Source organism: Rhinoderma darwinii, chromosome 3, assembly GCF_050947455.1.
Source record: "Rhinoderma darwinii isolate aRhiDar2 chromosome 3, aRhiDar2.hap1, whole genome shotgun sequence".
Classification (NCBI taxonomy): Eukaryota; Metazoa; Chordata; class Amphibia; order Anura; family Rhinodermatidae; genus Rhinoderma; species Rhinoderma darwinii.
The window spans coordinates 10,836,627-10,859,346 of record NC_134689.1 but is presented as its reverse complement, the minus strand read 5'-3'; the positions used below and the strand labels follow the sequence as shown (position 1 = coordinate 10,859,346).

The window sequence follows — 22,720 nt, the reverse complement described above, 5'->3', positions numbered from 1 at the left end:
GGAATAAGAAAAAAACAGCGATTTTCTCAACCTTTTGGGTGGTTTTGTTTTTACGGTGTTCACCATACGGTAAAAATGGCATGTTAACTTTATTCTGCGGGTCAATACGATTACAGCGATACCAAATTTATATTGTTTTCTTTATGTTTTTACTACTTTTACAAGGAAAAAACTGATTGTTAAAAATAAAATTTTAGTTTTGTCGCCATAGTCTGAGAGCCATAACGTTTTTATTTTTCCGTCGATTTAGCGGTGTGAGGGCTTATTTTTTGCAGCGTGAGCTGCAGTTTATATTGCTACCTTTTTGGGGTACGTGAGACTTTTGTGTCCCCCTAGGAGACATTAACCAGCGATCGTTAGAGCGCTTGCACGATCTACTGCAATACTAATGTTTTGCAGTATATCGTGATTCTGACAGTCTCCTATGAAGCCCTGCCGGTGGCATGGCTTCATGAGAGTACAAAGATGGCGGACCTGGGGGACTTCATCAGGCCCCCAGGCTGTCGGGTACCCCCCCGATCTCGCCGCGGGAGGGCCATTGGGACGTTACAGCGGGTCGCCCCCCTGTTTTTAGTCATTTAAATGCCGCGATCACTATTGACCGCGGTATTTAACGGGTTAAACAAGCAGGATCGCGCTCGAACGGGATCCTGCTCGTTACCCGGAAGTGTCACACACAGCCGACACACTCGCTCTATGGAGCGGGCCCAGCCCGTGAGCCCGCTCCATATTCCCCCACCCGGCGTTCGCCGTATATATATATCGGGAAGGGGTTGATGTTTTTAACTTATGAATGTAAATACATTTGTAATTTGCTTAGTTTCCAAATTGTCCCCGTTTTCCAGATGCTGCCGTGGGGCACATGACTGGTGACGTCACTCTGGGCGCTTTGTTGATCATCAATTTTCTTCCGTGTATACGACACGTCATTAGTGATATGCCGTGTATGGGCTGTTCTGTTATACAGCCAGTAACGTGCGTGCGCGGTCCTTGGTGTTCCCTCGAGTTTAATAAAGTTGTTAGTAGTGAAAAAGAAAAAAATAACCTTTAGTCATTTATCCTCTGAAGTAACGTAAAAAATAAAGAATATTGGTATCGCCGCGTCCGTAAAAGTCTGAACTATTACAATGTACTATTATTTAACTTGCACGGTGAACGCGGTGAAAAACAAAAAATGGAAACCAGTTTTTAGTCACATTAGCTCTAAAAAAAAAAAATATATAATTAAATGTTTAAAATGTTGTATGAACCCTCACACCGCTCAATTCACGCAAAAATAAAAATGTTATGACTCTCAATGTGGCGACACTAAACAATTTTACAACCACCAGCGTACCAAGTAAAAAGCAGTAGCGCAGGGTGGACGACGGTAGATGTGTCCATTGTGAGGACCTATTTAATTGACGTGTGGCGAGCGGTTTCTTCAGCAGCGTCCGAGGGGGCCATCCAATCAGAAACATTGATAATACAATTGACATCACCTGTGGCTAGGCAGAGTAGGGAACCGAGTCAGCTAGAGGAGACGACATGTCAGTCAGGTCTCCTGTCGGGGGCCCCTGTGACACGATGTTTAGGGTTCGGGCACATACAGAAGGAAAATATTAAAAATAGTATTTATTTCAGATAATTACAAACTATTTGGTTTATTCTCTGTGGAAAGAGTCAGTTTGCAGTGGGACATTAATGAATGGGCAAGAGAGAAGCCATTCCTGTGGTAAACTTGTCTGGTAAAATGAAAGTTGTGCTGTGATTGGTTGCTATGGGCAACAAGGCCGGTTTTCATAAATGAGGCCCACAATTTTTGAAAATATCATATTCTGATTATGGGAATTATTTTATCTTTCTCTAAGGCCCCATGCACACAACCGTAAAGTCGCCCATAATTACGGACCGTAACGGAACTACGGACCCATTTACTTCTATGGCCGACTGACCCCTTCCCGTATTTACGGGAAGGTGTCCGTGCTGTAGAAACTTTCGGAAAAAAATAGGATATGTCCTATTTATTTGTTTTATGGACCGTGCTCCCATACTTTTATAATGCGAGCATGGCCCGTAAATGTGGACGGCTGTCGCCGGCCGTGCCCGTAATTACGGGTACGGTCGTGTGCGTGGGGCCTAAGGCTCTGTTCACCTCTGTGTCATGGCTTTCCTATGTAACAGAAGCTACGAGGCAGTGCTGGATCAGTCGCACGACTGGTGCCCGAGGACCCCATTGACTTACAATGGTGTTCCTCGGGTTCAGCCAAGGTGTCCATTGTTGTGACAGGAAAAATAGTGCTCTTTCAAAATGATGACATTTTGGCGAAACCCAGTAGGCCCCACTGTAAGGCTGGATTCACACGACCATGTTACGTCTGTAATGGACGGAACGTATTTCGGCCGGAAGACCCGGACCGAACTCAGTGCAGGGAGCCGGGCTCCTAGCATCATAGTTATGTACGATGCTAGGAGTCGCTGCCTCGCTGCCGGACAACTGTCTCGTACTGAAAACATGATTACAGTACGGGACAGTTCAATAGGCTCCATTGGGCGCCGCTGGTATCGGTCATGCGACGGATCCCGAACTGTGTTGTGACTTTCATATATACAGTGAAGGAAATAAGTATTTGATCCCTTGCTGATTTTGTAAGTTTGCCCACTGTCAAAGTCATGAACAGTCTAGAATTTTTAGGCTAGGTTAATTTTACCAGTGAGAGATTATATAAAATAAAAAATAAAAAATCACATTGTCAAAATAATATATATTTATTTGCATTGTGCACAGAGAAATAAGTATGTGACCCCCTACCAACCATTAAGAGTTCAGCCTCCTCCAGACCAGTTACACGCTCCAAATCAACTTGGTGCCTGCATTAAAGACAGCTCTTACATGGTCACCTGTATAAAAGACTCCTGTCCACAGACTCAATTAATCAGTCTGAGGGTATGTGCACACACACTAATTACGTCCGTAATTGACGGACGTATTTCGGCCGCAAGTCCAGGACCGAACACAGTGCAGGGAGCCGGGCTCCTAGCATCATACTTATGTACGACGCTAGAAGTCCCTGCCTCGCTGCTGGACAACTGTCCCGTACTGAAAACATGATTATACTACGGGACAGTTGTCCTGCAGCAAGGCAGGGACTTCTAGCGTCGTACATAAGTATGATGCTAGGAGCCCGGCTCCCTGCACTGTGTTCGGTCCGGTACTTGCAGCCGAAATACGTCCGTCAATTACGGACGTAATTAGTGTGTGTGCACATACCCTGACTCTAAACTCTACAACATGGGCAAGACCAAAGAGCTTTCTAAGGATGTCAGGGACTAGATCATAGACCTGCACAAGGCTGGAATGGGCTACAAAACCATAAGTAAGACGCTGGGTGAGAAGGAGACAACTGTTGGTGCAATAGTAAGAAAATGGAAGACATACAAAATGACTGTCAATCGACATCGATCTGGGGCTCCATGCAAAATCTAACCTCGTGAGGTATCCTTGATCCTGAGGAAGGTGAGAGCTCAGCCGAAAACTACACAGGGGGAACTTGTTAATGATCTCAAGGCAGCTGGGACCACAGTCACCAAGAAAACCATTGGTAACACATTACGCCGTAATGGATTAAAATCCTGCAATGCCCGCAAGGTCCCCCTGCTCAAGAAGGCACATGTACAGGCCCGTCTGAAGTTTGCAAATGAACATCTGGATGATTCTGAGAGTGATTGGGAGAAGGTGCTGTGGTCAGATGAGACTAAAATTGAGCTCTTTGGCATTAACTCAACTCGCCGTGTTTGGAGGAAGAGAAATGCTGCCTATGACCCAAAGAACACCGTCCCCACTGTCAAGCATGGAGGTGGAAACATTATGTTTTGGGGGTGTTTCTCTGCTAAGGGCACAGGACTACTTCACCGCATCAATGGGAGAATGGATGGAGCCATGTACTGTCAAATCCTGAGTGACAACCTCCTTCCCTCCACCAGGACATTAAAAATGGCTCGTGGCTGGGTCTTCCAGCACGACAATGACCCGAAACATACAGCCAAGGCAACAAAGGAGTGGCTCAAAAAGAAGCATATTAAGGTCATGGAGTGGCCTAGCCAGTCTCCAGACCTTAATCCCATTGAAAACTTATGGAGGGAGCTGAAGATCCGAGTTGCCAAGCGACAGCCTCGAAATCTTAATGATTTACAGATGATCTGCAAAGAGGAGTGGGCCAAAATTCCATCTAACATGTGTGCAAACCTCATCATCAAATACAAAAAACGTCTGACTGCTGTGCTTGCCAACAAGGGTTTTGCCACCAAGTATTAAGTCTTGTTTGCCAAAGGGATCAAATACTTATTTCTCTGTGCACAATGCAAATAAATATATATAATTGTGACCATGTGATTTTCTGGTTTTTTTTAATATAATCTATCTCTCACTGGTAAAATTAACCTATCCTAAAAATTCTAGACTGTTCATGTCTTTGACAGTGGGCAAACTTACAAAATCAGCAAGGGATCAAATACTTATTTCCTTCACTGTATATATAGTGCCAGGGAAGGACGCAAGTTTTGGTAAAGGATTTCCAGATCTAATCAGACGGGATCAGATCCCGTCCTTGGCTCTAAATTTATGGCCGTGAACACGGGGATTAATTTGAGGGAAACCTCCACATCTTACATATATACAGTTGTCTCGAATCAAATCTCTGCCCGCTGCTGCAAAATTTCTTCATACTCTATAGGGCATATGGTCATAACAGAGGAGAAATGGAGAGTTACTATAAAAGCCATACTCGCTTTGGAGGACTTGTCGGAATTATATATTATATTGTCTCTCATTGACTTAAATGGATATTTCGGACACCGTTTTTCTGTACGCCCTCAATGGCGTGTGATGGAGCCCCCATGACAATCGGTGTTGCATCCCTTAATTCATGGGACTTTTGAAGCCACACCGTTCCATTTATGAACACCCCTAAACGCCATAGAAACGTCTCTTGTGTAAGTACGAATAATCCACCGCCCTCTGTTTTGAGGTATAATGGGTATTTCACGAGGTTCCAGCGTCTGGGCCCCTGCATATGACTTCACCACAGATCACGGCACTCGTCTGCTCTCTGCTGCTCCGCCATGCTAACGGAGGAAACCCAACAGCACTTAACACATGTAAAGACAGAGAGTCTCTTGTAAATGGATGAAATAAATACAAAAAGAAAAAAAAAGAATACAAAGAAAGTAACAATCGTGACAAACTAAAACAACAAAGTTACAAAAACAATTTTTTCAAGTTCTCCCAAGTAAGGCCCCATGCACACGACCGTATTTTGCATCCTTAATTAAAGGGAACCTGTCACCAGCATTTCACCTATTAAACCAGCAATACCTGGTGGTCGTGGGTGAAAAATCATTTCTATATAACCTATAATTGTCTTCTTAGTCGGCTCTGTAGCTTTAGGCCTCATTCACACGACAGTGAAAAAAAATGTCCATTTAAAACTGATCAACTGTCAGTTTTTCATGGCCATTTTGCATTAGTTTGTCTCTAAATTTTCATCCATTTCCAGTCCATCAGTCCGTTTTTAATGGTCGTTTGACATCCATTTTGCATCAGTTTTTCATGGCCGTTAAAAAAACTGATGAATTTCATTGGTCAGGCTTTTTTTGTCCCAACCCCCTGAAAACAACCAAAGGAAGGTCACATGTTCACCTAGACACTATTTACAGCCTCCCTGTACATGATGCCACACACCTCCCTGTATATGATGTCACACACCTCCCTGTATATGATGCCACACCAGCCTCCCTGTATATGATGCCACACCAGCCTCCCTGTATATGATGCCACACGCCTCCCTGTAGATGATGCCCCACGCCTCCCTGTAGATGATGCCCCACGCCTCCCTGTAGATGATGCCACACGCCTCCCTGTAGATGGCACACCAGCCTCCCTGTAGATGATGTCACACCAGCCTGCTGCAGATGATGCCACACCTGCCTCCCTGCAGATCATGCCACAACTGCCTCCCTGCAGATCATGCCACAACTGCCTCCCTGTAGATGATGCCACACCTGCCTCCCTGTAGATGATGCCACACCAGCCTCCCTGTACATGATGCCACACCAGCCTCCCTGTACATGATGCCACACCAGCCTCCCTGTACATGATGCCACACCAGCCTCCCTGTATATGATGCCACACCTGCCTCCCTGTAGATGATGCCACACCAGCCTCCCTGTACATGATGCCACACCAGCCTCCCTGTACATGATGCCACAACTGCCTCCCTGTACATGATGCCACACCAGCCTCCCTGTATATGATGCCACACCAGACTCCCTGTACATGATGCCACAACTGCCTCCCTGTACATGATGCCACACCAGCCTCCCTGTATATGATGCCACACCAGCCTCCCTGTATATGATGCCACACGCCTCCCTGTATATGATGCCACACACCTCCCTGTATATGATGCCACACAGCCTTCTTGTATATGCCACACGCCTCCCTGTAGATGATGCCCCACGCCTCCCTGTAGATGATGCCCCACGCCTCCCTGTAGATGATGCCCCACGCCTCCCTGTAGATGCCACACCAGCCTCCCTGTAGATGATGTCACACCAGCCTCGCTGCAGATGATGCCACACTTGCCTCCCTGCAGATCATGCCACAACTGCCTCCCTGTAGATGATGCCACACCAGCCTCCCTGTATATGATGCCACACCAGCCTCCCTGTACATGATGCCACACGCCTCCCTGTATATGATGCCACACATCTCCTTGTATATGATGCCACACACCTCCCTGTATATGATGCCACACAGCCTTCTTGTATATGCCACACGCCTCCCTGTAGATGATGCCCCACGCCTCCCTGTAGATGATGCCCCACGCCTCCCTGTAGATGATGCCCCACGCCTCCCTGTAGATGCCACACCAGCCTCCCTGTAGATGATGTCACACCAGCCTCGCTGCATATGATGCCACACTTGCCTCCCTGCAGATCATGCCACAACTGCCTCCCTGTAGATGATGCCACACCTGCCTCCCTGTAGATGATGCCACACCAGCCTCCCTGTACATGATGCCACACCAGCCTCCCTGTACATGATGCCACACCAGCCTGCCTGTAGATGCCACACCAGCCTCTTTGTAGATGCCACACCAGCCTCCCTGTAGATGCCACACCAGCCTCCCTGTACATGATGCCACACCAGCCTTCCTGTACATGATGCCACACCAGCCTCCCTGTACATGATGCCACACCAGCCTCCCTGTAGATGCCACACCAGCCTCCCTGTAGATGCCACACCAGCCTCCCTGTAGATGCCACACCAGCCTCCCTGTAGATGCCACACCAGCCTGCCTGTAGATGCCACACCAGCCTCCCTGTAGATGCCACACCAGCCTCCCTGTAGATGCCACACCAGCCTCCCTGTAGATGCCACACCAGCCTCCCTGTAGATGCCACACCAGCCTGCCTGTAGATGCCACACCAGCCTCCCTGTAGATGCCACACCAGCCTCCCTTGTAGATCGTGCCACATACTCACAAGAGCAGCGCCGTCTCTTGTCTTCTTCAGGTGTGGTCACTCGTCTGCACGGGATCTGGCAAGGCAGCGCGACGGGGCGATGACGTCATCGAGGCGCCTTCAAACCCGTGAAGACGAGTGACCACACCTGAAGAAGTGCCGCAAACGTGAGTATGCCAACGATAGCCAGCAAGATCCGTTTTTAACGGTTGTTACATGTATTGACAGCCGTTAAAAACGGATCCATTGACTTCTATGGGGGCAGTCAGGCTGTTAAAACAGCCAAAAATAGGACATGTCCTATTTTTTGACAGCCATTATTCACGGGCCGTTAAAAAAACGGCCGTGTGAATGCACCCATAGAATATCATTGTTCTGAAAATGGCCATGTGAAAACCGTTAAAAGGACGGCCATCACACGGCCGTTTTTCACTGTCGTGTGAATCAGGCCTTAGTATTCAGTTTTTTAGTGTTCCCGCAACGTATGCTAATGAGTATAAAAGAGTCAAATCTTCATTCCTCAAGTCTTCCCGAGTTAACCCCGCCTCCTTACTTTTGATTGACAGCTCCTCGCCTTCCCCCAGCACACACAATCCCGCGCTTGTGCATTGATGTCCTCTTCTAGTGTGTGCACAACGGGACACCGGATTATTACGATATAGGAGCAAAATGTTTGCAGATCGTTATTTACAGTCGGAGGAGTTTAGGAGAGGGGATAGCGGTAATGAACTTTTGATAGCAGCGGCCGGCGAGGGAGAAGGAACGCTCAATAGGTGAAATGCTGGTGACAGGTTCCCTTTAAGGCCCGTAATTACGGCTCATACAGTTCTATTGGCTACGGACACCTTTCCCATTATTTACGGAGAGGTGTCTGTGCTCAAAAAATTATAGAACATGTCCTTTTTTTGGCCGTAATTACGGCACGGACATGCCCATAGAAGTCTATGGGAGCTTCCGTAAATACGGACGGCTACGGATATGCATCTGTAAACCGTCCGTATTCACGGAAGCCTTGCTATGCAACATGATGGTGACATCATTTGCAGCCTCTTTTTTTTTTTTTTTTTTACGGATCCGTATATACGGATCAAATACAGATGCAATACGGACCGTATTTCGGGATAGATGAAAATACGGTCGTGTGCATGGGGCCTAAGGCCCTGTTCACACATGGTGGTTTTTGTAGGCAGAGAAAATCTGCCCCAAAATTCCTTCTGAGGCAGATTTTCATCTGCCAGCGTTGTTTTAACGCTTTTTTTTTGCAGATTTTTTCGCTGCATTTTTTGCCCGCTGCCATTGAATCTAATGCAAGGACCGTGGGCAAAAAAACGCAGCAGAAACATTTAGAAAATGCCGCTTTTTTTTCTCGCGATTGGCCAAAAGCCGTCCAGGGAAGAAAATGCCTCTGCCTCCCATTGAAATCAATGGGGGGCGATTTCAGTCCGTTTTTGGCGCTGAGTCTGACGTGGTTTCCGCATCAAAATCAGCGCCAACAAACTCAGTGTGAACTGAACCTAAAAGTCACTTTAGATCTGAGGTTTTACAGTTTGCTTCATGGTTTCCCAGCTTTTTCACCCAAGCAATAACTAGCAGCAATTTGGTTCTACCATGAAAGACAGCTTAAGGGTATGTTCACACAGGGCAGATACGCTGCGTTAAAGCAGCATATACTTACCTGTAGCCATGGCGGAGCGTCCCTCTGACGTCCTGCCGCCTGGCCTCCTGGGATGACATTTCATCCCATGTGACCACTGCAGCCTGTGATTGGCTGCAGCAGTCACATGGGATAAAAAGTCATCCCTGGAGGCCGGCCTGGACGAAGAAGCAGAGCGCTGTGGGTAAGTATAATATATATTTTTTATGAGTTGCCATTTTTGCGGCGGAATAGCAGCTTTTCCGCTGTAAAAATCGCAACATCTGCTATTGAATTCAATGGGGAAAACCCGCAACATAAACTGACATGCTGCGGATTAAAAAACCGCACCGCAGGTCAATTTTTGAATGTTTTTTCAGCTGATTTTTTACGCAGCGTGTGGAGGAGATTTGTTCAGATCTCATCCACTCTGCTGCTACTGTATTATGCTGCGCAACGAAATACGTTGCGGAAAATCCGCAGTATTTACGCTACGTGTTAACCCGGCCTAAAGGGTTTTCTCATAATCATCATTTATCACCTATCCACATAATAGGAGATAAATGTCAGTGGAGGTCCGACTGCTGGGACCCTCACCAATCCCGAGAACCCTGAGTGCCCTATGTGAAGGGAGCGGTACTGCGCATGATCGGCGCACGAAAACGCAGCATATGCAGTGCTTTTTATATTTTACTATAGACTTTAATGTAGCATCTGGCTGCACCAGAAAAACGCTCTGCGTGAATCCAGCCTGAGAGGGTATATACAGTTTGGCAAAAATTTTACAATTTTTTTTTTAATTAATAAATTAAATTACATTTTTTTTTTGAATTTTATTAATAAAATAAATCAATCTGTTTTGGGTATACAGCTCCTATGTGTCTCCATGGTTACACTACAAACACACATACCCCATTTAGTGTGATCCTGCCGTCAAGTTCACAGAATGTCTCATTGCAGATTTTGCCATAAATCTGCAGCAAAATCCGTATTTACGTCATATGCGGATTTGCAAAATGTTCAGATTTTTGCAATGGTCTTAAGGTCACTTGCAATATTTTACTATCGAGATAGATTGAAGTGCAATATCGCCTCTCATATTACCTATAGGGTGGGGCACATGACCCTGTGTATGCGTGATGATTTACCCCCCATAAGAGTCAACAGAGACTGAAAAAATATCCTGTTTTTGAAGTAGAAATTACATCGAACCCATACAGAACCACATTTGGCGCTCATGCGGTACCTATATAATACACCATACAGAACATCCCTCTCTATATAGCCACGATGCATAGGGTTTGGGCAATTTTTACCCAATCAAATCTCGCTTGGACTCGGCCTGGAAGAGGTTAACAGGGAGGGGCGCACAGGTACAAGTACGAGCAGCCACAGGTAGGAGGTGTTTGCAGGATCACCGCTGCACGTTATATAACAAGGGCTCAGGAGGGCCTGTGTCTTTTTTTTTTTTGGGACCAGTGGAGGATGGGAGTAGCTGGTAAGAAAAGGATTTGAGTGATTTAGGAATACGGACTGTGTGGGTAACTACTGGTACGTGATGGTTTAAAGGGCTGGGTGTTTAAAAAAAAAAAAAAAATGCTGGGGGGTAAACCCTTTGGGCTCGTTCTAGTACTATGTATAGTCCTCTAGTCTAAAATACTAGGTTTTTAGGTCTTTCGTTCCTGACCTGGGATTTAATCAGTGGTGTACATAGAGGTAAGGGGGCCCCCATAGCACAGATTAAAATGGGGCCACCACGCCTTGGAAGGACTTGGTGCTTGTTCACCCCCATCAGATTCTTGTGTTCCTACCCCCTAGTCCTTTTAGTGTTGTTGGGAACCCTGCATAGGTTACGGATGCATCCAATCTGGGCCCCATCATTCTAGGGGACCCGTAGCAGCTGCTTGTTGGTGCCCCTCCTAGCACCTAGGACACCTTCCCCGCCAGCCCCATAGCTATGCCCTTGTATGTGTTTGTTTCAATACAGTGGCATCTGGCCTGTCTTTATCCTGAGTGGCACATGGCCGTCACCTTTTACACCTTCACCCGCAGGTCTGACGTTGTGCAAAATGTCGCATGAATCTGGGGTTGTGCAGAAGCTAGACTTCTCCAGTGGTGAGGAAGAGGACGATGGGAGCGAAGAGAATGTTAAAGATTCTCTGCGTTCAGGAGAAGCTGATGACAACCTGACATGGAGAGCCCATAAGAGCCCCGTCACGCCCCAGAGTAAAGAGCGGGCGCTCTCGCCATTCCAGGACGCCAGCCCTGACAGTGACTGCTCTCCTTTAGCCAAGCTGTATGCTGAGGAATGTCCTGGGACCCCCCTGCATTACAGCACGTGGAAGAAACTGAAACTTTGTGATACTCCGTACACCCCAAAGGTAAAGAGAGCGCCCCCTGTAGGCTGGATTCGCATGTTTCGGCCAAGGTGTGGCTGTGATGTGGCCTAAACCTTGGGCGCAACGTATAGGTCCAGCCTAAAGATGGAATCTGCCTCATGTATGTGAATCAAGCCTGTGGATCTCCAGCTGTTGCCGTCCATTTGGCTGTCATGGCATGCTGGGAGTTGTAGTTTCACGACCGCTAGAGAGCCGCAGGTTGGTGACCACTAACACATACAATGATTAATTCTACGCTCCACCTGCAGAGTTTGCTGTACAAGAACCTTCCATCTCCTGGTGCACGGGTGCCCTGTAGGGGGCAGCGACTTCTGAGGTTTGCAGCTGGCACAGGTGCTGAACTAGAGGACCCTGCGCTGGTCAACATTAACCCTTTCACCCCTGACACGTATCGACAAATGCAGCTGAACCCAAATGGGAAGAGGAAAGCAGAACAATGCAGGTGACCGAATATCCATGACATGTGGTACTTGTTGTCCTAAACTGTTATGGTTTTTCAGGACGGAATAAGAATGGGACCCTGCTTATGGGTGTAGCTAAAGGCTCATGGGCCCTGGTGTGGAAGTTCAGTTTGGGTTGGGTCCTCACTGATAAATAAACTCTCCTCTTCTTCACTGATGGGACGACTGTCCATTATTGAGATATTGGCCCTTTTAAGGTCCACAATTGCCGCACCTGGGATGGGATTGCGTGCCAGTTATATGATGGGCCCTCTACGTCCGGAGACAGCTCCAACACTCAGTTGTGTTTAGTTGGCAGCCCCTATGTTGGTCATGTAGAGTACATTCCACTTATTGCTGCCCCCTGGTGGTAAAGTAGGATATATACTAATTTGAATTGGATAGAACACTAACGTGTTTTTGGGTACTTTTTTTTTTTTTTTTTTTCTAGCACTGATCCACCATTAAAATACAGAGAACGGGAAATTTCTGCCGGATTTTCTTCTAAGGTATGTATGACTTTAAGGCGAAACTTGCCTTATAAAAGAATTCGGCCTGCTCAACCTCCGTGAAAGTGATGGTCAATGATGAAGAGCAATTTATCATGGCGGATATCATTTCCCTAATGGTGTCCGTTATTTCCAGAGGAGTTTTATAAAAAATAAAAAAAACTTAGTAAGGGTCGTCTCGCCCTTATTCAATGGTCCTAACACTTTCCAACTCCTTTGAGACCGGATGGTTATTGGTGCAAAAGCCAATCAAATGATTGGCCAGAGAGGCTCATAGAGGGGACCCCTAATTGGGCATATGGAAAGGGGCTGTGAGACCAACCCTTAGTTCCCAGTACAATCATAGGTCCGCTTGCCCTATACAAATGTCTGCTTACGAGATGCGTGGCTAAGTGTATCCCAAATATTTTTTTCCCCCTCAGAGGTTTGTGCTTCGTGAAACGAACATGTTGTCGCGATATAAGACAGAATTTCTGGAAATTGAGAGAATTGGGGCAGGAGAGTTTGGCGCAGTTTACAAGTGTATAAAGAGACTGGACGGCTGCATCTACGCCATAAAGCGCTCAAAGAAACCGCTAGCGGGATCCACAGACGAGTGAGTAATCTATAACCCGCTATAATCAATGCTGCTCTCTTGTATTGTATGGCTGACTCTGTGGTCCCGCACAAAGAAACGCCACCATTCAAATCTGCATAAAATACTTTGTAAGTTCTTTCATTTCCTATTGGATCACATGTCTGACAGCAGTGTGGAGCTTAAATGTTGCCGGTTTCCCAGGGCAACCTGCACATATTTAAGGCAAATTTATTTTTTTTTTGCTTACAGGCAGCTGGCATTAAGAGAAGTCTATGCCCATGCTGTGCTGGGCCATCACCCGCATGTCGTGCGATATTACTCTGCCTGGGCAGAAGATGACCACATGATCATCCAGAATGAATATTGCAATGGTAAGCGCAGGGAGACTACTAATTCACAGGTTTTGCTTGACTGTTTACTGTTTGGATCTGCGTATTTTCAGGACTATTGAATTTTAAGATTTTCAGTTCGTCAAATATGATACCCAATGCATCTAAAGTATAAAGCAAAGCAGCTCGACAAATAGACTTGGTTAAAATCCCTCTACAGTTTTGGGCATACAGCTACTTTGCAGACCTATGTGTCTCCCTGGTTACAGACTACAAACATACCCTGTGTAGTCTGATCATGCAGTCATACGTCGCTCTCTTCCATCTGTCTCCTCTTCTACTCCTGTAGGTGCAGAGAGAAGAGTAATTAATTAATAAATGAATGCACAATCTGACTACACAGGGTTTGTAGTCTGTAACCATGGAGATGGAGAAGTCTGTATAGGAGCTGAAGACCAAAAACTGTTGGATATTTTTAATCAAGACCATTGATTATCGATTTTTTTTAATTTTCAATGCATTGGAACAAAAAGGGTTGCAAAATATATCTACCCTTCTGTTCCTGCAATTTTCCCATCATTCCCAGATTCAATGCTCAACCATTTAATGTAAGAATTTCTCAGTCAGTTGCTGATCTATCAGGAAGTCTCGATTTTATGGGTCTAAATTGAGGGTCTGACTATAAAGGCAGTTGTCTAGGGAGGTTTATTAAAAATTGTGTAAAGGAAAAGTCGAGCGATTGCCTGTGGCAACCAATCGGGTTGCTGCTCACTTTCTAAGAGGACTCTACCAATGAGAGCAGGAATCTGATTGGTTGAATGGGCAACTACTCCTTTTCTCCCCCTGATATCTTACCATGGTCTGTTATATCGGGCACTGTATGTAATACTGGTATAATGTGCTTGTATCAGGTGGGAGCCTGCAGGACCTGATCATGGACAATGTGAAGAGCGGGCAGCTGGTGATGGAGCAAGAGCTGAAGGAGATTCTTCTGCAAGTGTCCATGGGGCTGAAGTATATACACAGCTCTGGACTGGTGCACATGGATATCAAGCCAAGTGGGTACCTCTATCTTATATTGTTTTTTTTAATTTGGATCCGTGCCCATAGTAAGCTTCAAGGGCCAAGTGTGCTGTGTACATCTAGATGGCTAGATATCTCACGGACATTGCCCATCGGGCCACCAGCTGTATATCCTACATCTTGTTAGTGGTGTATTAGCGGCAACCATCGCCCTGGTCTTTTTGTTGTAGTGTAGATGCCATACTAATCTTCTATGCCCGGTAAAGTGGGGCAAAGACCACCTGACTCCCAATAGGGATCTAGATTTCTATGATAGCTGTTGACTTTCTAATGTATATATGAGTGGGCAGACACCTCAGATCTACAACCATACTTACACCGCGCCCTGTTGAAATCCAGTATGGAAGCAGCGGGGGCACCGTTTTGTTCAGAACTTGGTGCCCTCTTCCAGAAACTGTCCCATGCCTGTCCGTGGCTTGTCTGGCGGTGCAGCACCATTGAGGTGAATGATTTGGCACTTCTTGAGGGGCAGGAAGCAGCCATCTTTTTCTAATCAAGGACAACCTTTTTATAGGGGTTATCCGGGGACCAAAAATTGCATTAATATTTTTATGTAAAAAGTCCTACTGATATACTTTAATTTTAAAATTCGGTAAGAAATGGTGCAGTTCAAACCCTGTGAATTGTTCCTGGAAGTCCTGGAGCTTTTCTAATATTGATGACGTGCCGACACGGCCCCACGTGAGGGCTTGCTTCCCATGCTTTTCGTATCGATGTGTTATCAATGGCAGGACCGCAAGGGGCTGTCACGTTGCCTATTACTGGAGTCTCCGAGCAGAGCATCAGCTGACGCTCTGCCCGGGGACTCCAGCACTGCTCCCGACATTGTCCATATATGGCCAGTGACTCCAGGGGTTTCCTATCGCTGGAGTTCCCGAGCAAAGCGCTAGCTGATGCTCTGCTCGGGAACTCCAGCGATAGGTAATCCCTGAAGTCACTGACCAAATGTCGAGAGCAGTGCTGGAGTCCCGAGAAAAGCGCTAGATTATGCTCTGCTCGGGCACACCGGTAATAGGCAATGTGACCGCCCCTTTTTGGTCATGCCATTGAGAACATGCCGACACGAACAGCACATGAAGCAAGGCCTCCGTCACGTGGGGCCGTCTCAGCACGTCGTCAATTTTAGAAAAGCTCCAGGACTTCTGGGAACAATTCACCGGGTTTGAACTGCACCTTTTATTACCGAATTTTAAATTAAAGTATATCTAAGTATTTTTACATAAAAATTAATTAAAATATTAATACAATGCAGTTTTTGGTCCCCGGATAACCCCTTTAAGGCAGGATATGATGTAAGCTATATTCATGATCCTCTGTTGATTTACTGCTGTTCTTCTTGTTCCAGGTAATATCTTCATCTGTCGGAAGCTGACGGAGGTGGGACAGGAGGACAGTGATGGAGAAGATGAGATTTCCTCCGCCAGCGTCCTGTATAAGATTGGTGGGTATTATGTATCGTGAGTCTCCTCATGGGTTTAGGACTTCTGTATACGGAGAAGTTTTATGTTCTCTGTTTCAGGTGACCTTGGTCACGTCACTTCTATCTCAAACCCACAAGTAGAGGAAGGAGACAGCAGGTTCCTGGCCAATGAGATCCTACAGGAGGCAAGTGCGATATCTAGATTTTTTTTTCTCCATGTTGACTGATTGATAGTGAGTGTGAATTGGGAACATCAGGTGGTCGACTATGGATGTACTAAATAGATTTGTCACAACATGGCCATATTTGAGGTTCATGTTCTCTCCAGATACAAGCAGAGTATTTCTCCTATGTTGGGATCCAACATAGTCTGGCCCCACTCAAGGAGGTCTGTGATGGGGCGCAGCGCTTTGTTCTGCCCAAATAACCCTCTATCCCTCCCAGCTGAACACGAATAGTACAAAGCTGGAGCCTGGGGAGGTGAGGAACATTAGATATCCAGTATGGTTAACCGATTTACCACACTAGACCACCAGGGATAATGTCAATAACCCTCCGTCCCTGTGCTAGACCACCAGGGATGCCATCATTGACTCCTTCCCTAGACTACCAGCGATGCCATCCTTAACCCAATGCCTGCCCTAGACTACTAGGAATACAGCGCTCGGCAGCCCCATAGAAATGAATAAAGCGGTGGCAGAGTATGCGCACCACCGCTCCATTCCTATGGGGCTCCGAGGAATGCCAACTTAAGACCATTCTCGTGATCGGTGGGGATCCCAGCAGTTGGATCCCCACTGTTAAGGTATTTATTACCTATCCTGTGGATAGATGATAAATATTGATTATGGAAAACCCCTTTAACTCCTTCCCTAGGCTACAGGGATGCGGTCATTAACCCCATGCCTGCCCTAGACCACTAAGGATGCTGACCGTAACCCAATTCTTGCTCTAGACCACTATGGACACTGACGTTGACTTTTTCAATATACGGGACCCCAGGGATGTTCAATAATAAAAGTACTCGTTGTAAAGCACCTAGCCGGACTTCCTACGGTGTCCGATTCACCTAGGTTGTTGAATGAGATCTCGGGCCACCACTGATTACCAGAATGATCGGGCTCTATAATGATTTAACCCCTTTGACACTACTTATGTCAGATTTCGAGTAATAGAAAGCTCTGAGCAGTGCAAAAGGGGTCTAAGAGCTCTGTACAGCCTTCATTCTGGATTCGGTGGTAGTCTGATCCTGCATATATCTACAGCATATCGGAAGATCATTTTTATTGGATGTCTAACCCTGCCGGGGATGCCGTATCTGCAGCACTAAATGCCAGGATGCCATGTGGCTGGGGTATACGTGTAATATTTGGTATAGACTGTGTTTATGTATTTGCTTTCTTTCAGGATTACAGCCAGTTACCTAAGGCCGACCTCTTTGCTCTTGGACTCACGATCACCGTGGCAGCTGGCGCAAGCCCTCTTCCATGCAATGACGACAGCTGGCACTATATCAGAAAGGGCAACTTGCCAGAGATTCCTCAGTCCCTCGCTCCTGCTCTTCTTGACCTGCTTAAGGTACGGCACTTGGTTAAATATAATGCAAAACACGTAAAGTTCTCCTTTGTGTAATATGTCCGTGCTGACATTCTCCACTGGCGTAAGTTAAAATGCCATCTCCTGTTCAGGTCTGGAGTTTTTTGGGGTGTGATACAGTAAAGTTAAAGAGCAAAAATGCATGTTTTTGCACCTTTTGGTATGTGGAAATTTTACTGGAGACATTTGGCAACTGACTACAGCACGAACCTCTGATTCTAAGGAATCTTTGTTCTGACCATGTATAGAGCAGCCACTTAGTTTCTTACATTACATGATCTGCTCAGCATATGGTAATGACCTCAAACCAGCACTCAGGGGTGTCTGAGTCTCACCCATGCCCTAAGGCGGCCCAAAGAGCCCTCTGCCACATAAAAGGCACCAGTATTTTAAGTACCTCATAGTAGGTGGGGGCCGTGTTACAGAATTTGCATTGTGGCACTAGTGCCTTTGCCAGCAGTGTGTGCTATTTAGGCGCTCTGTGCCAATTAGAGTGGCGTAGTTGTATTGTGCTTTTGCCCAGGGTTCCCCACAAACCCTAATTTGCATCTACAATCCGAATTACTTTCTTGTTGCCCCCTCCACAGATGTTGATTCACCCAGATCCCCTAGCCAGACCCTCGGCAGCAGCCCTGGTTAAGCACCCAGTCCTGAGACGATCTCTTGGAAAGGCGGCTCAGCTTCAGAAACAGCTCAACGTAGAAAAGTTTAAGACTGCCATGCTGGAGAGGTAAGTGGACGACCTCAAGGGGTCATCCAGGATTAGAAACCTGTAGCTGCTTTCTTACAGAAACAGGGCCACACCTGTCCATGGGTTGTCTGGTATTGCGGCTCTGCTTCATAGAAGTGAATGGTCCTAAGCTGCAATACCACAAACCACCTGTAGAAAAGTGTGGCGCTGTTTTTGGAAAAAAAGCAGCGAGGTTTTCCTGAACTTCTTTTTTTTTTTTTTTTTTTTTTTTTTTTTTTTCCAGAGAACTCAAAGCTGCAAAACAGGCTCAAAATTGTGGAAAGGACGAGTGCACGGACCTTCCCTCTAAGTCGGACTTGATCTGCAAAAGCAGGAAGAGACTAGTGGGGGGCAGAAACGCCCGATCATTAAGCTTTACATGTGGCGGCTATTAGGAACGGTAGAACTACATGTCCCAGCATTGCTCCAAGACGTCATGTGATAAGTGGTCACCTCTGTTACCAAGGTGGAAAATAAAAATAAAAAAATGTCTTCTAATACCCCCACGCTGCTCCATCCAGTCTATACCCGCTCCCTTCCTGCGTCCTCCTCGCTGTGTTCGTCTCGCTCCGTCCTTCACTTGCAGTTCCCCCTATAGATGTGGCTTGATTTTTTTTATTTTTATTCTATTTTACAATTTAATGTTTGCACTTTATACCTTTTTTAAATTATCTTGTGTAACTTTTAAATAAAATTTTAATTTTGACATTTTTGAAAAAAAAACGCAGGTCCATCTAAAACTGGATTTACTTTGTTTTAGCCGACCCCCTTCAATCCGCAGCATGTCAGTTGCATTTGCGTAAGTTTTTTTTTTTTTTGTTGCGAGTTTTCCAATTGAACTCAATGGGGAGGTAAAACCTGCAACAAATAGCAGGTGTTGCGGTTTTTGCAGCGGAAAAGCGGCGATTCCGTCGCAAAGATCGCAACTGGAAAAGAAACAAAAAAACGTACCCAGAATTCTGTGCTTCGTACAGGCCGTACAACCTACAGCAAATATTCCAGCTGAAAAACTGCACCATGACTTTTTGGGTTTTTCGGCCGGAATTCCCTGCGGCGCCCAGTGCGGATACGCGGTGTGCTTTTACGCATTGTATCCACCATGTGTGAACATAACCTAAAGGGAAAAAAAATGATTCTGCCCATATGAAGAATGTGTATAAGCTTGACATGATCCTAAAGGGATATTTCCCACGACTGCCTAATTGGAGTAGGGAGGTTCCCACAAACAGCGCCACTCTCTCTCCTATGGACTGATGCAGCAGGACAGGAGGGTAACGGTTTTCCTGCTGTGAATAGTCCCTCTATAGGACTGCATGGAGTCACACATTAGGACTGATATTTTATTTAGAAAAATTTCTTAAAATCCTTATAGCGATTGGAGTTATACATTTTATTTGTTACTGTTATGGAATAAATATATGTATAATGTATCTGGGACCCCAAGGAGTGAAATGTTATGGAAGAGGAACATGTATTAGAATATATTCTGGGAAAGGTAATGGAATGGATATGCAGACATTCTTTAGATAGTAGAAATTGGGGCCCTACAAGGACTTACCAGACACGAAGGAGTCTGTTTGATGTTTAATGTTTAGATGTTTAATGTTTAAATGTTTGATGTTTAATGTTCAAGGTTTGTGTATACAGCCAAGATAAGATAAGGACCAGGCACCAGATCAACAACTAAGAGATAAGAACAATGTACATTGTGACATAGATCACAAGGGAAGAAACCACAAGAATGTAAATGATTAAATGTGTGTCTGCACGTAGTCATGTGATATTTTTACTATATAAACTCTGTGTCTCTGCAAATAAAGTCAGAAGTATTTTTGCCTTGAGAAACGTCTCAGTGTATCTGTTACTTCTCCGAGCAGCTCGCCCCCCCCCCCCCACCTGATTTGAACCTGCATGGAGATCAAGGCGTAACGTGACTCAAATTGCGATCACAGAAATTGGCGCCCGAACAGGGACTTGACCAGAAGGACGGCACCCCACCCAGGGGATCTCCCGGGACTAGAGTGGCGACCTCCCGGACGAAGGAACGGGCAGACCACTGCTGCAGCAAGGTAAGAAGACTTAATTCTTACAAACTCTGCTCTGCACCTTCCCGTCTGGTAGGTCACCTTCCCGGTAGTACTCCTGAGGAATAGAGGGGCCACATGAGGGTATTTTTAGTGTAAAAATCTGGTCAAGTCTATATGTAATCCTACCCTCAGGATAAAGTGCCTGATCTCCATGACAGTATTTGTATGAATGTTGTAGAAACCCAGTTTTGTGTCACAAATGCATTTTAGAATAAGGAAATTGTTTTTGGAAAAAAAAACTTCCGATAATCCGGCAAATTACCAGAAACATGTGTACATGCTTCAGGTGATTACGGGGATTATGATAGGCTAAATTTTAGCCCGGAAATCGAAAATTTTCTGCAATCCGATAATCCGGCATGTCAAATGAACAGCTTGATTTTACGTTTGCCTTGTTATTTGGATTAGGAATATTTGTCATATTACTCTTATGGTGTGGAGGATATCTCCTTGAGTGGTGTCTCAGACGAGGAAAGTTATAAAAGGACTGTGAAAGGGAAAGATCCTCTGGCCAGAGTGGAAGAAGTATAAGAAGTATCAAGTGGATAAGTAACTGTCGAAAATAGGCAAGAAAGAAATTTGCCTATCAGGAAACTTACCCCTTGAATTACTTAGGGTGTGCCAAAAAAGGCCACCACTTACAGTCACATGAGGAACTTGGTGTTCCTATTAAGGAGTTTCGAGGGGATAAGTAACTGTCTAAAATAGGTTGAAAAAAAAAAAAAAAAAAAAAAAAAATTCACCTATCAGGAAAATTACCCCCTACGTAACTTAGGGTCTGCCCATAGGCGACCACTTATAACTAGGTAAGATGGGGAACTTGGTGTCCCTATTACAAGATGAGCACCCACAAGGACTGACAGCCAAACAGGTAGTGGCGGAAAAAGAGGGAAAGGATGTGACAAAAGGAACGAATCAGTTAATGAAGGCATGTGGAATGGGAAAAGCGGGAAGATTAGATCTGGAAAAATGGAATGAATGTTGTGACACAAAACTTGGATGGTTGAAAGATAAAAAGTTACAGGGGAAAGCAGAAGCATGGAGAAAAGTGTCAGAAGAAGTAGTACGAGGAGGTTTCAGGGAAACAGAATGTAAAGATAAGTTTTACTACACTTGTTATAATGAAGGTGGTAAACAAGGAAACGGAATAGCAAGTAGTCCACCGGGGTATAGGGTAGTCACGACGCAGGGACCAGGGGGATGGACGTGTGGAGTGTGTGGTCAGCAGAATCAAGCATGGAGGGATACTTGTTTTGCATGTGGGGCAGCAAGAACAGGAGAGAAAAATCCCCTAGGGATATATCCAGTAGTACCAAGAATGAGTAGTACAAACCCCTTTGCCCCCTCACCTCAACAAGTACCAGAACCATATAAGCAAACAATAGGATTGGCCCCTGTAGTGTTGGCAGGAATAACCCCAGTAACAGCAGGAGCCGAGGGCTCAACAGATGAAAGAGTAGAAACTAGAGCGTATAGAGAGAAAAGGGAAAAAGAGGAGGCAGAAGAGAAAGAGGAAAGGGAAAGACATCAGCGTAATATGGATCAGGCAGAAGCAGCAAGGAAGCTTCCCGAGTCAAAAGATACGACGCAAGCATTAGAAAACGTGGGAAAAAGGTTACAAGTGCTGACAGACCTATTTGCGACTGAAGCTGACAAGAATTTCAATAAAGGAAGAGAACATAAATATAAGCCATGGAACCCTAGGGATGCGTTGACTTTAGTTCAGAAAGCCCCTGACCCGGAGACAGAGCCTGTCCCTTTCTGGAGATATATAGAACAAATTCAGAAAATGTATTCAGCAACATGGGAAGACTTAGTGCAGCTCATACATACCAAAATGGGAATCTATAGCTCTGCTGTCATGGATGATTTAGATTCCCCGGTAGGAGGGAATTGGGCTCAGACGGAGCCATCAGGACAGGACATGGTAAATCAATTGAAAGAATGGGCAGTGAAAAAGCAGGCAGAGCTAGGACTTAACCTGACAGACCTTACGCAAGAGGAAAGTGAAACAGTGGAGAAATTTTATGCTAGACTTCAGACAAGCTGGAAAAATATGGGATACAGAAGAGATAACCAACTAGATACTAGACTACTGACAAACTGTTTTATAGACGGGCTAAAACGACACATAAAAGACGCATTGTTAGTAGCTAGACCTGAGTACCGAAGTTTGGCCCCAGGAGACCTGTTAAAAATAGCACAAGGTATAGAGCAGGGTCAAAAAGCACAAGGGCAAAGAAAAAAACAAGTTGTTGGTACTGGAGTATACCAGCCTCAGTACCAGCAACAGGAACAGGCACCAAGGCCATTACAGAAAGATATAACTTGCTATAATTGTCGGAAGCAAGGACATGTAGCCAGGTACTGTAGAGGTCCAAAACGCCCACGACAGTTCCCGCAAGCAGCACCTC

At 45.6% G+C, this 22,720-nt stretch overlaps 1 protein-coding gene across 1 annotated transcript; it reads left to right on the top strand.

Annotated features, from left to right (window-relative positions):
* Window positions 1-10,621: 10,621 nt before the first annotated feature.
* On the top strand, window positions 10,622-18,786 carry WEE2 (WEE2 oocyte meiosis inhibiting kinase). Its single transcript, XM_075859811.1, has 12 exons — window positions 10,622-10,634; window positions 11,189-11,517; window positions 11,784-11,977; window positions 12,427-12,484; window positions 12,907-13,079; window positions 13,311-13,432; window positions 14,302-14,448; window positions 15,819-15,914; window positions 15,993-16,078; window positions 17,301-17,471; window positions 18,077-18,219; window positions 18,464-18,786. Exons 1-12 carry the CDS (start codon window positions 10,622-10,624, stop codon window positions 18,612-18,614), a joined length of 1,683 nt encoding a protein of 560 aa, XP_075715926.1. The 3' UTR covers window positions 18,615-18,786.
* Window positions 18,787-22,720: the final 3,934 nt, after the last annotated feature.